At 42.0% G+C, this 13,239-nt stretch overlaps 1 protein-coding gene across 1 annotated transcript in view; it reads left to right on the top strand.

The window, feature by feature from the left end:
- Positions 1–13,239, top strand: part of LOC122809125 — a 3,089,885-nt gene that overhangs the window by 2,866,208 nt on the left and 210,438 nt on the right. Inside the window, exon 18 of the mRNA XM_044080384.1 lies at positions 11,958–12,053. Within this exon, the coding sequence (XP_043936319.1) occupies positions 11,958–12,053 (96 nt within the window). The remainder of the gene's footprint in view (positions 1–11,957; positions 12,054–13,239) is intronic.

Here is a 13,239-nt window from a genome sequence, read left to right as displayed (position 1 = left end):
ATCCCGGAAACTACCGTCCCATCAGTCTGACAAGCCTTATCTGCAAGGCCATGGAGCGTATTATCATGGAACTTATAAACAAAGACATTGGCAACCTTCAAACACTGGACCCCACCCAGTTTGGGTTTGTGAAGGGCCGATCTTGTCTCCTGAACCTGATTGACTTCTTTGAATCAGTCTCCAGAGCCATGGACAAGGGTAAGGTGGTCCACACAGCCTATCTAGACCTTGCCAAGGCCTTTGACACCATCCCCCACTCTGGAATCATAGATAAACTTACTAAGTTGGGCATTAATCCCTATGTCACCCAATGGGTTGCTAAATGGCTTACTGATAGAACCCACACTGTAAAAGTAGCCAACTCCAAATCCAGCTCCAGACAAGTGACAAATGGAGTACCTCGGGGTTCAGTCCTGGGGCCGCTCTTGTTTGGCATCTACTTCTCTGAAGTACAGGTCAACACTAAGGGACTCTGGCTAACAAAGTTTGCAGATGACTGCAAACTGGGAGCCATTATTGAATCCCAAATGATGTGGATACTCTACAAAAGGGCCTTACAGAAACAGATGCTTGGTGCCAGAGCCATGGGCTCAAGCTCAATGCCAAGAAATGTATTGTTATCCCCTTTGGGAAAAAACATGTATCCATGAATTACCATATAGGTGGCAGTACACTAAACACAGAAAGTGTGATAAGAGACTTAGGGACACAGGTGGACAGTGGTCTCACCTTCGATAACCACATCGCCACAACAGTCAGGAAATCCTTCTATGTGGCACACCTCATCACGAAGGGCTTTTCATCCAGAAAGAAGGAGGTCATTGTCCCATTGTACTCATCCCTCATTAGACCCATTATAGAATACAATGTTCCATTTGGTATGTACCTCTCAAGACATCTGCAACAACTGGAAAGGCCTCAGAAATACCTCACTAAAAGAATCACAGGCCTAAAGCAGATGCCCTACGCTGACCGCCTTAAAAAACTCCAGCTATACTCTGTCGCATATAGTCTACTCAGAGGCGATCTCTGCTTAACATACAAGGCCATGTCAAACCCAGAGCTGTTGGACATGCTACACTTAAAGAAATCCCAATCCCTCAGAGCTACACTCTCCAGGGATCTAAACCTTGTCATCACAATAAACAAAACATGCTGGAGGGATAGATTCCTGACCCAGAGACTCCCCAGACTCTGGAATAGATTGCCCATACATGTCAAGCAGAGTGCCTCTTTGGATCTCTTCAAGAGGAACCTTGACAATTGGATGGGAGAAAGGAAATTCACCCCAGGGATCACGTCAGTCGCCCTGCTAGACAGGGGTCCAGGAAAGTAAATAATGTGGGAAGAAATAGCCAGGGAATTGTTATGGCTAGGCTTGTATACGCCCTAGGGCTGATAGCCTAGTACCAACCTATGAAGAAGCTTAGCCAATTGTTGAAGTCGATCATTTTGTCCTTTTGTTGTTGTACCATTGTGGGTGATGCAGGATGCTACTCAGGTCTAGGGTCATAGCTGCCTGGGCTACAAGATCGGAGAGCTCCTCCATATCTTTTTTCATGTAGTCCAGGGAGGTACGTCTCAGGTCATTCACACTAACACGGACAATGACAGTCATATTTGTACTTGTTGTGGAGTCACCTGAGTGCGTGCGTTATGTGGCGGATCCTGGCACCAGACAGGCAGCTGACAGTAACTTTCTCCTTGTTTAGCCTGGTGAGTGGAACATCAGTGTTGCCTGACTATAGAGTCACCTATGACTAGAGTGTTCGGTACATTGTTATGCCTTATGGGCTGTGGTTGAGTGGCACACTGAGTTTGTGGGCTGTGTCTCATTTGGGTTGTGTTGGGGGGTGGAGGTTGCATGCATTTCTGCTTTGGAGGTCTCTGTTGCTTGAGCAGATTTTTATTGAGAGCCTCCGCGAATGTAGGTGTGTGTTTTGTGTTATGTGTGTGTTTTGGTGGGTAGGTTTCACTCTGTTTGTATGGCTCACTCCAAACAGTGCTTAGCCTATAAGCAGCCAGAGTGACAGTGTGGGAGGGGGATGAAAGCTTTTGGAAGCTGGCCTGTTGCTGTATCTTTGGCAGGATACACTGCATAGGCTACAGCAGCTGTAAAAATTTTGAACATCTACTATTGTAGGTAAATGCAACTTACACAAAGGTACTTTCTGATACAATGGCAAATTAGTATGCATATATTCTTCATAGCAGTTTAATTTGTTGTGCATATTTTTCTGACAGTATCTTCACCTAAGTGATGATAAGTCTTTGTCAGCTCCCCCATTGGAAACCAGCTGCAATGCAGAATTTCAGCACATGGCAGTATATTTACAATTTTTATGTAGCATGTATCAGCCTGTGCAAGAAGAGGGAAGTATGCATATTTATTTTTAAACATATGTAAAGACTTCTGCAGTAAGGACACTGTGAAGTTATACTAATAAAGAAACACTTGGAAAGTCAAAACATGGGTTGTACCTTCATTATGCCCTTTTAACCATTGTTTGTACTAATTTTACTGCTTTGCACCCAGAGTCTGTCACAGTGGTGAGAAAATCTTTGCAAGAATAAGCCGTAATGATAGTATGTTCAAATACACATCTCCCACGCACCTTAGCGTTCACACAATGACACTGCTTCTGACAAGTCAAATCAGTGAATATGCAACTGCAATTAAATGACAAAAGGAGTTGGTAATTTCCATCCACAAACTACCTCCATGCCCACTGAATGTCACCACTTTAGGTGTGTATACCTCAGATGTCTGACTATAGTCAAATTAAAAAAAAATGTGTGTATGTATCCAATCTTAAGAGTATGTGTTAGTAACAAAAGTTTATGGGTGTGCACACACAACAAAGTATTAGTTAGAGGATGTGCACACTTGTCTAACCAGCATATTGTATGTTTTTTATTTTTTATATTTTTCCCCTAACAGATTTGTTTTTCAGTTGAATTGTACAGGTTATAGGTCACAATAAAGGTGGGAACAGTTTTGAAATGATTTATTGTGGTCTCGTTTTTTTATATTACAAACTCCTGGCATTTTAGCAGGAGGGTGTATCCATTGTATGTTTAGTGTTTGCTGTGTTTAGCTGAAGGGAGTGGAATGTCACGTATATATTGGGAATTTCAAATTTCTGTGATTTGATTTTCTGAGGGTCAGTGTTATGAGTTTTTAGTATTTTGGTTGTTTGATCTTGTGGTCTTGACATTTTAATACTCTGTCTTCTGGGAACTCAATGTAATGAAGTAGATCCATATACACACACAGACACACACACACACATATATATATATATATATATATATATATATATATACACACACACACACACACACACATTTTGGGTAGATACACACACAGCTATAGATATAGATACTAACTTAGTAGACACACAGCAGTGCTAGTAGGTAAGGGAAACCTTCTTACTTGCACTGTTACTGATGTTTGCTGTCCCTTACAGTGTGTACCTCCACAGTTCTCTTGAACCCCCCCCCCCCCCCATTTCCAGACACAATTTGCTGACAAATCCAAAATCCCATAACAGTGTAGGAAATAGAAAGTTTCCCTATTTGTACTATTAAGGGACACTAAATTAAAAAAAAAGTTTGATTATAAGGAAAATCAACTGAAGTGTATTCAAAAAAAACAATCAACATACTGGAGCAGGCCCTCCCATATATAAGCAAACACATATGTTCTTTGTTTATGTACTGTACATTTGTTGGGAGCTACTAGGCGCAGATGAGACTCAGAGTGGAGTGCAAGTTACGCTGCTAGGGAAAATAACTCTTCCATTTAAAGTATTGTCTTGCTAAGCACTGTATCAAAGAAGTCCAAATCTTAGCAGTTTCACTAAAGTGGATCAGTACTAGCCTTTCTTTCTTCATCCTTCACATCTGTATGTGTGTATGTGTAGATAGAAGTAGGACAGTACTGAATATGTGAAAAAATTTGAGTGACTGCAGTAACTGTGTGTTTCTGTCTGTTTAGCAGACTGACAGATTTCTCAACCCATTAGATGACGATAACAGGAACAGCATTGTGGTTACAATCAACATTCACCTAAGTGTTGTGGTATGCTTATATTTTCATTCCAAGAACATAGTGTGTTCTTAATTTAAAAGAATAATTAGAAGGGTAGTAGGCAAACTAATTTAATCTCCACCAGCAAAAGATACAAGAAGATTGTTGGAGGCGTTTTTCACTACTACTCCGGGGAACTTCAACAGTGTTCCTGATAAGCAGGCAGCATTGTTATATAAAGAGCCTGTCTTAGGAACAAAGAATTGGCAGATGGAACAAGCTTTATAGTCATGTTCCAGTCCTAAGCAAGAGACACTGGTTGTGCAAGTCTTAGTACAGGATTTGGCTACTGCATTTTCACTTACCCCTCCTAGATGACATCTAATACCAGTAAGAAAAAACAGTTACGAAATATAAAAGGAGGGTCATGAAAAGGGCACTTCTCTGAGTATTCGAAGCAGGGGTAGCAAAGACCAAACAATGAGTAGTCCACCAGATACATGACCTGCGTTCAGGCTGGCTGCGAAATAGTCTGAGAAATTATGCTCCTAATACCCCTATGCTTGCGAGCTGAAGTCACAATTCAGATGTACAGTACTAGGAAGGTAAAGCTTTGGTACCCCAGTCGAATGACAGTGGTGGTAACCCGTATGTTAGGAATACTGCAACAGGGATTTCAGTCAGGACTTAGCACTGCTTGACATCTAGGCCAGCTTTTGTACATCCTTATCTTAACCAGTTTTCTGTTGTCTTCATTTAACCAAAAAAAAATGTCTGCCAGGTCTTTTGTTCTGTTACTCAGCATTCATTTGAAGGAATTTAACAGGTTTTCCAGATGGCTCAGGATCTGACTATTTTTAATGTAGTTGAAGAAGAAAGTTAATTATAGTTGGAAGGAAATGATTTCTGTTATGTGCCAGAGAGAGGATCGGACATCTTCAGCACTGCTCACAGAAGACCTTTTGATATCACAGCTGCTTCAGAATTCAGAGATGATCATCTTTTTTGATAACATGGCTTTTTGGTTTAAGATTTAAATGATTTGTAAGCTTTTTGCTGCATTATGCAACAAAACAACTTAGCAGCAGCCTAACAAATTGAAAAAAAGTGGGGCTAATGAATTGTTTTCATTTTGCTTTTAAATTATGTTAAATTAACTTTTGCTTAAAGAAGAATGGCATACATTTTTTTGCTCTTTGATAGAGGTCATGAAAGCTGTCTGTATGCTGAACCACACTGCTGATATATGACTAGCTGAATGTTTTTTCCCCTTACTTTATCTTTTGGTTAGGAGGCATTTATTTCTTCCTGTAAAGTAAATAACCAAGAGCACTGCACCAAAAATAAAAATCCAACAGTTTTATTCCACCACGATAACCGCTTATGTCAAAAGTACATAAAATTGACTTCTTCCTCTTATCGTGTTGGAATAAAACTGTTGGATTTTTGTTTTTGTTGCAGTGCTCTTGGTTATTTACTCCATTCAGCTTTTTCTGGGTTTGGATATTTTCGTTTTTCTTCCTGTAAAGTCTCATTTTATGCAGGACGTTGTCACTTCCACTGCTTGTTGATGCTCTTCTTGTTTCACTGTTGCAGTCATTACATTTGGGTAATCCTGCTGGCAGGTTGCCCTCAGTCGGCCTGAATTCCAAAGTCCTGGGTCCTGCGTCTGCTGCTGTCGCCTCTTCCCTGAGGTCAGTTCGTCATTTTCTTCAGTCTTTCTTGCCACGCGGTGCCCGAAGCAGAAGCAGTTCGCAAGTGCTGGTCGGCAGACTCCTGAGATTTTCGTGTTTGAGTTTCAGATCCGAAGTCTTCAATAAAGCTAAGTACCCTGTTGGGGAAACTTTTTTGTTGCTCCGGACCGATGTCAGAAAAAGTTAATAATTGTATTTCTTGTGGAAAGCAAATACCTCATAAGGACTTTCATTCTTACTGTATTCCTTGCCTAGGCCCTGATCACAATGTTGCTGGTTGTCGGTTTTGTGCTAGATTTAACCAACGCACTATTAAGCATCGGTATGATTTTGCTTTAAACTATTTTGGACGCCGGTTTAATTATCCAGAAATGTCGTCGGATAGCCATCCGACTACCGGAGTTCACAAAAAACGCAAAGAAAAGGAGAGAGATAGTCAACCGAGGCCCAAAACCGGCAAAGCTTCTCCTAAGCCAGTTGCCGGTTCTCAGTGAGGCTCTTTCGCAGCCCCTGGCGCCCTCTACTTTAAAGTCGCAGCCCGCTACCGACGTGGAGTCGGCCATGCCACTGGACACTCAAGGTATTGGAGCCTCAGATACTATTCCTTCAGATGGCACCGGCTTCTGAGGGTGTATTCAGACCTAAACATCTTTACATTAAGCCAACCTCAGCTTCAAAGGCAAAGACTAAAGCACCTTCTAAAGTAAAGAAACAAACTCAAGAGCCACGTGGACAGGCCTCTATGCCCAAAAAACAGATGCTCAAAATGGCTGAAGACTTCATTAGCTTGATCAGGGGTTCCCATCCCCCTCCCCCTCCTGATAAGAGGCCTAGACAAGAGACTGACTATGAATCTTCAGATCAGGTCTCTATTTCTTCTGATTCCCCTTCTGATCAGGAATATTCTCCCCCCCCCCCCCATGAGGATTCCGATGCTGCAGAATGTGTACCTTCAGCTTCTTCTCCAGAGGACTATTCTTTTGGAGAAACCTTGCATACCATGAGGGAGCATTTCCACTGGGAGAGCCAAGGTTTTTCAGACTCTAAAAAGAGGCTCAGAGATTTCCTTTTACTTACCTCAACACAGGCCACTAACCATTCCACCTGTGTTAGATATTGTAGATGTTGTGTTTTCGGAGTCTTGTCTTACCCCTGACTTCTTACCTCCAGCTCCTCTTAAGACCGACAGATATTACAGGGTTCCTGACTCTCATAAATTCCTTTTTAAAAACCCTGCTGCAGACCCAGAAACTATTTCACAGAGTCCCAAAGGAGTTGAGGCTTCCGCTGCAAAAAACCCTACCCTCTCTGACAGAGATCCTAGGGCACTGGATAGATTGGGAAAAAAGGTTTACACATCTGCTACCTTGGCTGTAAGGGCCTTAAACTGTCAGTTTCATATGCTCAGATATCAGCAACATGTCATGGCATTGCTTAAACAGAAAATGTTATTAAACTCTGAATGTGCAGAAAACAAGAAAATGCAGGATTTATTGCATGCAGCTGAACAAGTAGGAAAGCATACTTTGCAATGTGGTTTTGATTCTTTGGCGGCCTTCTGCAGGGCCGCAGTTACAGGTTCTGTAATTAGGAGGCATGCTTGGTTAAAGGAACAAAATCTGCCTGATCATGTCAAAGTTAAATTACTAGATGCACCTTTACAGCATGATACTTTGTTAGTGTTAAGGCAGAGGAGGTGTTAAAGAAAATGGAGGACAAAGCTAATTCTATGCAAATTGTCAAAGATTTTTTTACAAGTACAGCCACCTAGGTTTAGTAGACACTGGCCTACAAAGAATTGGTCCTTTCCTGTGTCAGACAGACCTCAAAGGGGCAGATCCAGACGCCCTAGAGGTAGATCCCAGATGCAAGGTTCCTACAGGTCAAAGCAATGGGGTGCTTCTACCTCCAAAGTTGGAGAAGACAAATCACAACCATACAGGAAACAGTCCTAGTGACTTCCCCCTGCCTGCACCAAGCACTTATCTCCTGGCAGCACCCTTAGGGGGAAAATTAGCACTTTTTTCTCAAAATTGGCACATTATAACTCAGGACAAATGGGTTCTAAATATCGTGTCACAAGGGTACAAGTTCCATTTCCATACCCTGCCAAAGGCAAACGGCTGGCCAGATCTGCCAAAAAATCAATGGGCAGAGGCACAGAAACAAGTCTCATCCCTCATGGACATGGGGGCCATTCAGCAAGTACCAGAGCAAGAGCAGGGACAAGGATTTTACTCAAGACTGTTCCTGGTACCCAGAAAGGACAAGATCTGGAGACCAATACTGGACCTATCGATTCTAAACACATTCCTGGATATACCAAAATTCAAGATGATGACTTTGCAGCACCTTCTGCCCATGCTGGGCTAGAACACTTGGCTGGTGACTCTAGACCTAAAAGAGGCATACCTGCATGTTCCAATCAGACAGTTATGCAGAAGATACCTCAGATTCAAGGCTGGCTCAATGCATTACCAATTCTCTGCACTGCCCATTGGCTTATCTACTGCGCCCAGGGCCTTTACAAAGTGCCTGGCACCAGTAATTGCATTCTGCAGACAAAGAGGAATACAAATATTTCCTTACTTGGACAACTGTCTAATTCAAGCAAAGAACAAGGACATTCTTCTGCAGCATCTGGCATTTGTGAAAAGACTTCTAACATGCCTAGGGTACACAGTCAATGAAAAGAAATCAAAACTAGTACCCTCTCAAGAGATAACATTCCTGGGTGCAAGCTTAAATACAACTGCCCAGATGGCTTATCTCATGCCAGACAAACAAAGGCAACTGACAACCTATTTCAAAATGTTGGCAACAAAGGCCCAGTTATCTGCAAGAAAAATTCTGCAGGCTTTGGGCTTCATGGCATCCTGCATCCTACTAATTCCATATGCAAGACTGCATATGAGGAAACTTCAATGGTACCTAAAAAGTGTTTGGACTCAACATTGCCACAGCCTGGAAACAATGATTACTCTCATTCCCTGCCTACAACAGGAGTTTTGATGGTGGGCAAAGGCTTGTCACCAAAACAAGGGACAACCATTCACATTAACCCCCGCCAGGCAGACACTAACAACAGATGCATCAGATTATTCCTGGGGGCCCACATGGCAGGAAGATGCATTCTGGGCACATGGTCCTCAACCCAAATGCATCTACATATCAATCAAAAAGAGATGCTAGCTGTTCAGAATTCCCTGACAGCCTTCAATGACCTACCTCATCCGGGACAGCTATTGATAAACAGAGAACACCACAGTCATGTGGTATATAAACAAGCAGGGGTTCACACATTCTTATCCCCTTTGCAGACTAGCCATGACTTTGTGGGACACAGCATTAACTTACCAAGTACATCTGCATGCACAGTTCTTGCCAGGAAGGAAAAATACTCTGGCAGACGAACTAAGCAGAAACCTCATGGATCCCCATGAGTGGCAGCTGGATCCACAAGTCTTCAGCATGATAACAAGGAAATGGGGATGCCCGGACATAGATCTATTTGCCTCCCCTCACAACTACCAACTAAAAAGATTCTGCACAAGGACGTATCACAGACAAGCATGGAAAGTGGACGCCCTGTCTTTCAGTTGGAAAAATCTATCAGTATATGCCTTTGCCCCACTGCCTCTCCTCCCCAAGGTACTCCTAAAGGTCAGACAGGAGAAGCCAAAAATGTTACTGATTGCCCCAGACTGGCCCCGCCAGTACTGATTTCCAATCCTAAAGAACTTGTCTCAATGCCCAGCTTGGACCTTACCTCAAATACCTCATCTACTGTCCCAGCAAAATAAACAGATACTGCACAGCCAACTCAGGACTTTAAACCTGGCAGCATGGCGGATAATGTAGTCATACAAAACACACCTCTCAGTAAAGCTGTGATGGATGTCATTTTGGAGGCCAGAAGGCCTAGTACTAGAAAATCTTATGCTGGAAAATGGAAGAGATTCTGTGCTTGGAACCAGGCACAAGGAACTGATACAGCTGTGCCAAATATTTTTCAGATTTTGCAATACTTAACTGAGATGCTGGACAAAGGCCTATCTTTTTCATCTATTAAAATTTATGCCTCTGCCATTTCGGCTCATTACAATACAGAGCCACCAATCCTTTCTCATCCCTTATTAAAACAGTACCTCAGAGGAGCCAAAAATGTAAGGCCTCCAAGGAGATCACCAATGCCTGCATGGGACCTCAACTATGTCTTGGAAAAACTCACCCTGCCTCCTTTTGAGCCAGCTGCTACTGCTGATATAAAGTTTTTATCTTGGAAAACAGCTCTGCTCCTAGCAATAACTTCTGCAAGACGAGTTTCAGAGCTACAGGCACTCATGGCTGTGGAACCTTTTATCATTTTTTTATCCAGGCAGGGTCTCTCTGAGGACAAACCCAGCATTTATGCCTAAGGTGGTTTCCAGTGTGGCTCTTAACCAAACTATTCATCTGCCAACTTTTTATCCAGATCCGCAGAACAATGGGAGAGAATTCTGCATTCTTTGGACGTACACAGACAGCTTAGATTCTACTTGGACAGAACCAAAGTTTTCAAAAAGAGCAATTACTAGTGGCATATGCTGCAGGATCACAAGGAAAGGCCATCTCAAAGCAGACTATTTCAAAGTGGATAGGCCACTGCATTCGTTTCTGCTACTTACACCATGGCAAGCCAGTGCCTAAGGGCATTAGGCCACATTCAACCAGAGCTGCAGCCACTTCAGCAGCCTTTCTCAGGGGAGTACCAACCAAGGACATTTTAGAGGCTGCTACTTGGAGTTCAGTGCACACTTTTACAAAGCACTATCATCTGCCACTCTACTCTAAATCCAGGGCAGGCTTTGCCACTGCAGTTCTGCAAGGCCTCATAGCTGCTCCTAATGCTGTTTAGCTCCAGCCTCCCATCCATAGCTTTGGGACTCTACCCAAATGTAATGACTGCAAAAGTGAAACACGAAGAACATAGTACAGTTGTGTTCACTTACCAAAAATGTAGATGTTCGAGTGTATTCACTGTTGCAGTCCAGGTTTCCCACCCGACATCCCCCTCTCTTCTGAGGGAACCTATCTTTCTTTCTCTGATTTATACAACCTATGTGGTGTATTTGCTTGCAGATGAAGGTAAAGTTTATATTGGTGCACGTATTTACATACATATATATATATATATATATATATATATATATATATATATATATATATATATATAAATTTTGGTTACCCTTTTAGGGGGCACCTGACATCTGTGGCAAGAAAAACTAAAGAAAATGGTGCCGGCGGCATCTTTTATTCCGCTGATGACCTAAAGTCAAGGAAGGGGCGACAGCAGTCGACGCAGGACCCAGGACTTTGGAATTCAGGCCGACTGAGGGCAACCTGCCCGCAGGATTACCCAAATGTAATGACTGCAACAGTGAATACAGTCGAACATCTACATTTATGGTAAGTGTACATAACTGTACTTTGGGGCAGGATTTGTCTCAGAAAGCCTCTGATACAACAATGTGGACTAGCACCTATACTTCAGTGTAACATTGCAGCCTTAAAACAGCCCCCACACAGCTAGGTCTAGTTTTGATAGGGCAGTCTTGAGTGGACTTCATAACTCTTCTCCCTTACATCACTCACTTGAATGATCATTGCTTGGTATGCTTCTAGTGCTGAAGGTCTGTCTGCACCTATAAAGACCATTTAAGAGGGTAAGTACCTACATAAGTAAAGTATTACCCCAGGTTTTCATGGACTGCAGTCAGAAGAGTCTGATTTCTCCCACTGTCAAGTAGAATGTACATCTGCATTTTGGTCATTGAGGAGCCACTCTTTCACTTTGCTGCAAGTCCTCTGGTATTTATGAACCAAAAGGGGGATATCATTCTTGTTTTTATGCTTTTTTTTTTCATTGAGTAAGTAATCGGCAGAAAAAGTGAATGTAACAGTAAAAAAGTTGGAAATTTCCTAGCACAGATGGTATTGGATATGTATAATGTGGTGATGAAACCCTTCTAATTCCAGACTATAACAGTCTGGGATTATACCTGCATCCTGCGTACCTGCTTCATTGCTGTTCTAACTTTATAAGACCATAAACAATGTCAGTGGTTATTTTTTATTGTTGCCTACTGGTGGAGCATTTGTGGAATACTTTTTGTTGCGATGAATGCTAGATTTGACTGTGCTTTTTACATAAGTTCTATATTTAATTTTTTAAATACTGTACCCTTAAGGTAATGAGTGACATGCCTACAAGGAACCAAAGAGTTTTAGAGCTCAAGGAAGGGATGATGAACGATACATCTGGAAGCCAGCATACAGTTCTTGAGGTAACAGAATATAAACTTCAGTTCTAGACTAGACATAATAGCTATCTGTATGATGATCAGTACTGTTATATACCTTTTTTGCACATTACAAGTGACTTTCCTGTTATGAAGTTTAAAAAAAGGACGGATTTAGTAAAAGACTTGGATTACGGGCATTAATTAAATATAATTTACTTTATAAGCAGTACTGCTTTTGTGGTACAGAGTAGTAATTTCAATGTTTTATTTTGGAATGTTTATGTCTGATCCTTATACTGAAACGTCTGTTGTTCTAGGTATCCATCTCCATTGACATATTTTTATTAGTATTATAATTTCGTAGGTTATTTACTAGGCTGTTGATTAGATATTTCATCTGTGACCCAGCTGCAACAGAATTTCATTGCTGACTCTCCTTTTCCATGAAGGATGGATAGATAAAGATGGGTCACCTCTGGGGTGAATTTATGGTTACCAATCCTATAGGTTGTCTGCAAAGAGGATTATGAGTCTACTTTCCTTAATGTAATGAGGACGTTTGTTCTATTGGAAAGGAATTCTTTGAAAGTGGTATCTGTCCTGGCAGAATGTTCTGTTTGGTACTGTGGACGTTTACATCTTTTGAGCAGGTGTTTAATCTTACAGGCTTTGTCAGTGTGCAGGAGGGACACACAGGACTGGGCCATTTCTGGCCCTGTAGACATGGCAGAGGTGTAACCCGTTAGGTTTGTATGAGACAGAAAAGAGGCAGAGAGCTTTAAGGGGATTTGTGTAGCTCATGGAAATCATGCCATTGATTCTCTTGATGAGGAAGAGCTGAGCCTTTTCAAGTCAGATCATGGATTTGGACAGATACCTACCAAAGAGTGTTTTATGTTATGTTATGGGCCTGAGGAGGAATAAAAAAATTATTGGACCTAGAAGTTAGACTTTTGATGATCACCTAGGCCAGGTGGAAGGATTTTCTGACAATATTAGACGTGTAGTGCTCAAAGGAGAGTTCATTGTCTTCAAAACTGTCCAGCTCCCTAATCGCCAAGTCAGTTTTGAGGGGAGTGAAATTTATGTGGTCTGTGCCAGGGTGTTCATGTTTCTCAAGTGATACAATTCTTCAGTTACCTAGCTTAATGCCATGGTCCTGGTGCCATAGGTTTGTGCATGTTCCTCTTGAAAGATATGAGAGACCTGTGGAGAACTTGTGACTGCT

Source organism: Protopterus annectens, chromosome 8.part0 (genome assembly GCF_019279795.1).
Source record: "Protopterus annectens isolate FY-2018-M chromosome 8.part0, PAN1.0, whole genome shotgun sequence".
Classification (NCBI taxonomy): Eukaryota; Metazoa; Chordata; order Ceratodontiformes; family Protopteridae; genus Protopterus; species Protopterus annectens.
The sequence above is the reverse complement of the archived record's forward strand: the minus strand, read 5'-3'. Positions and strand labels throughout refer to the sequence as shown.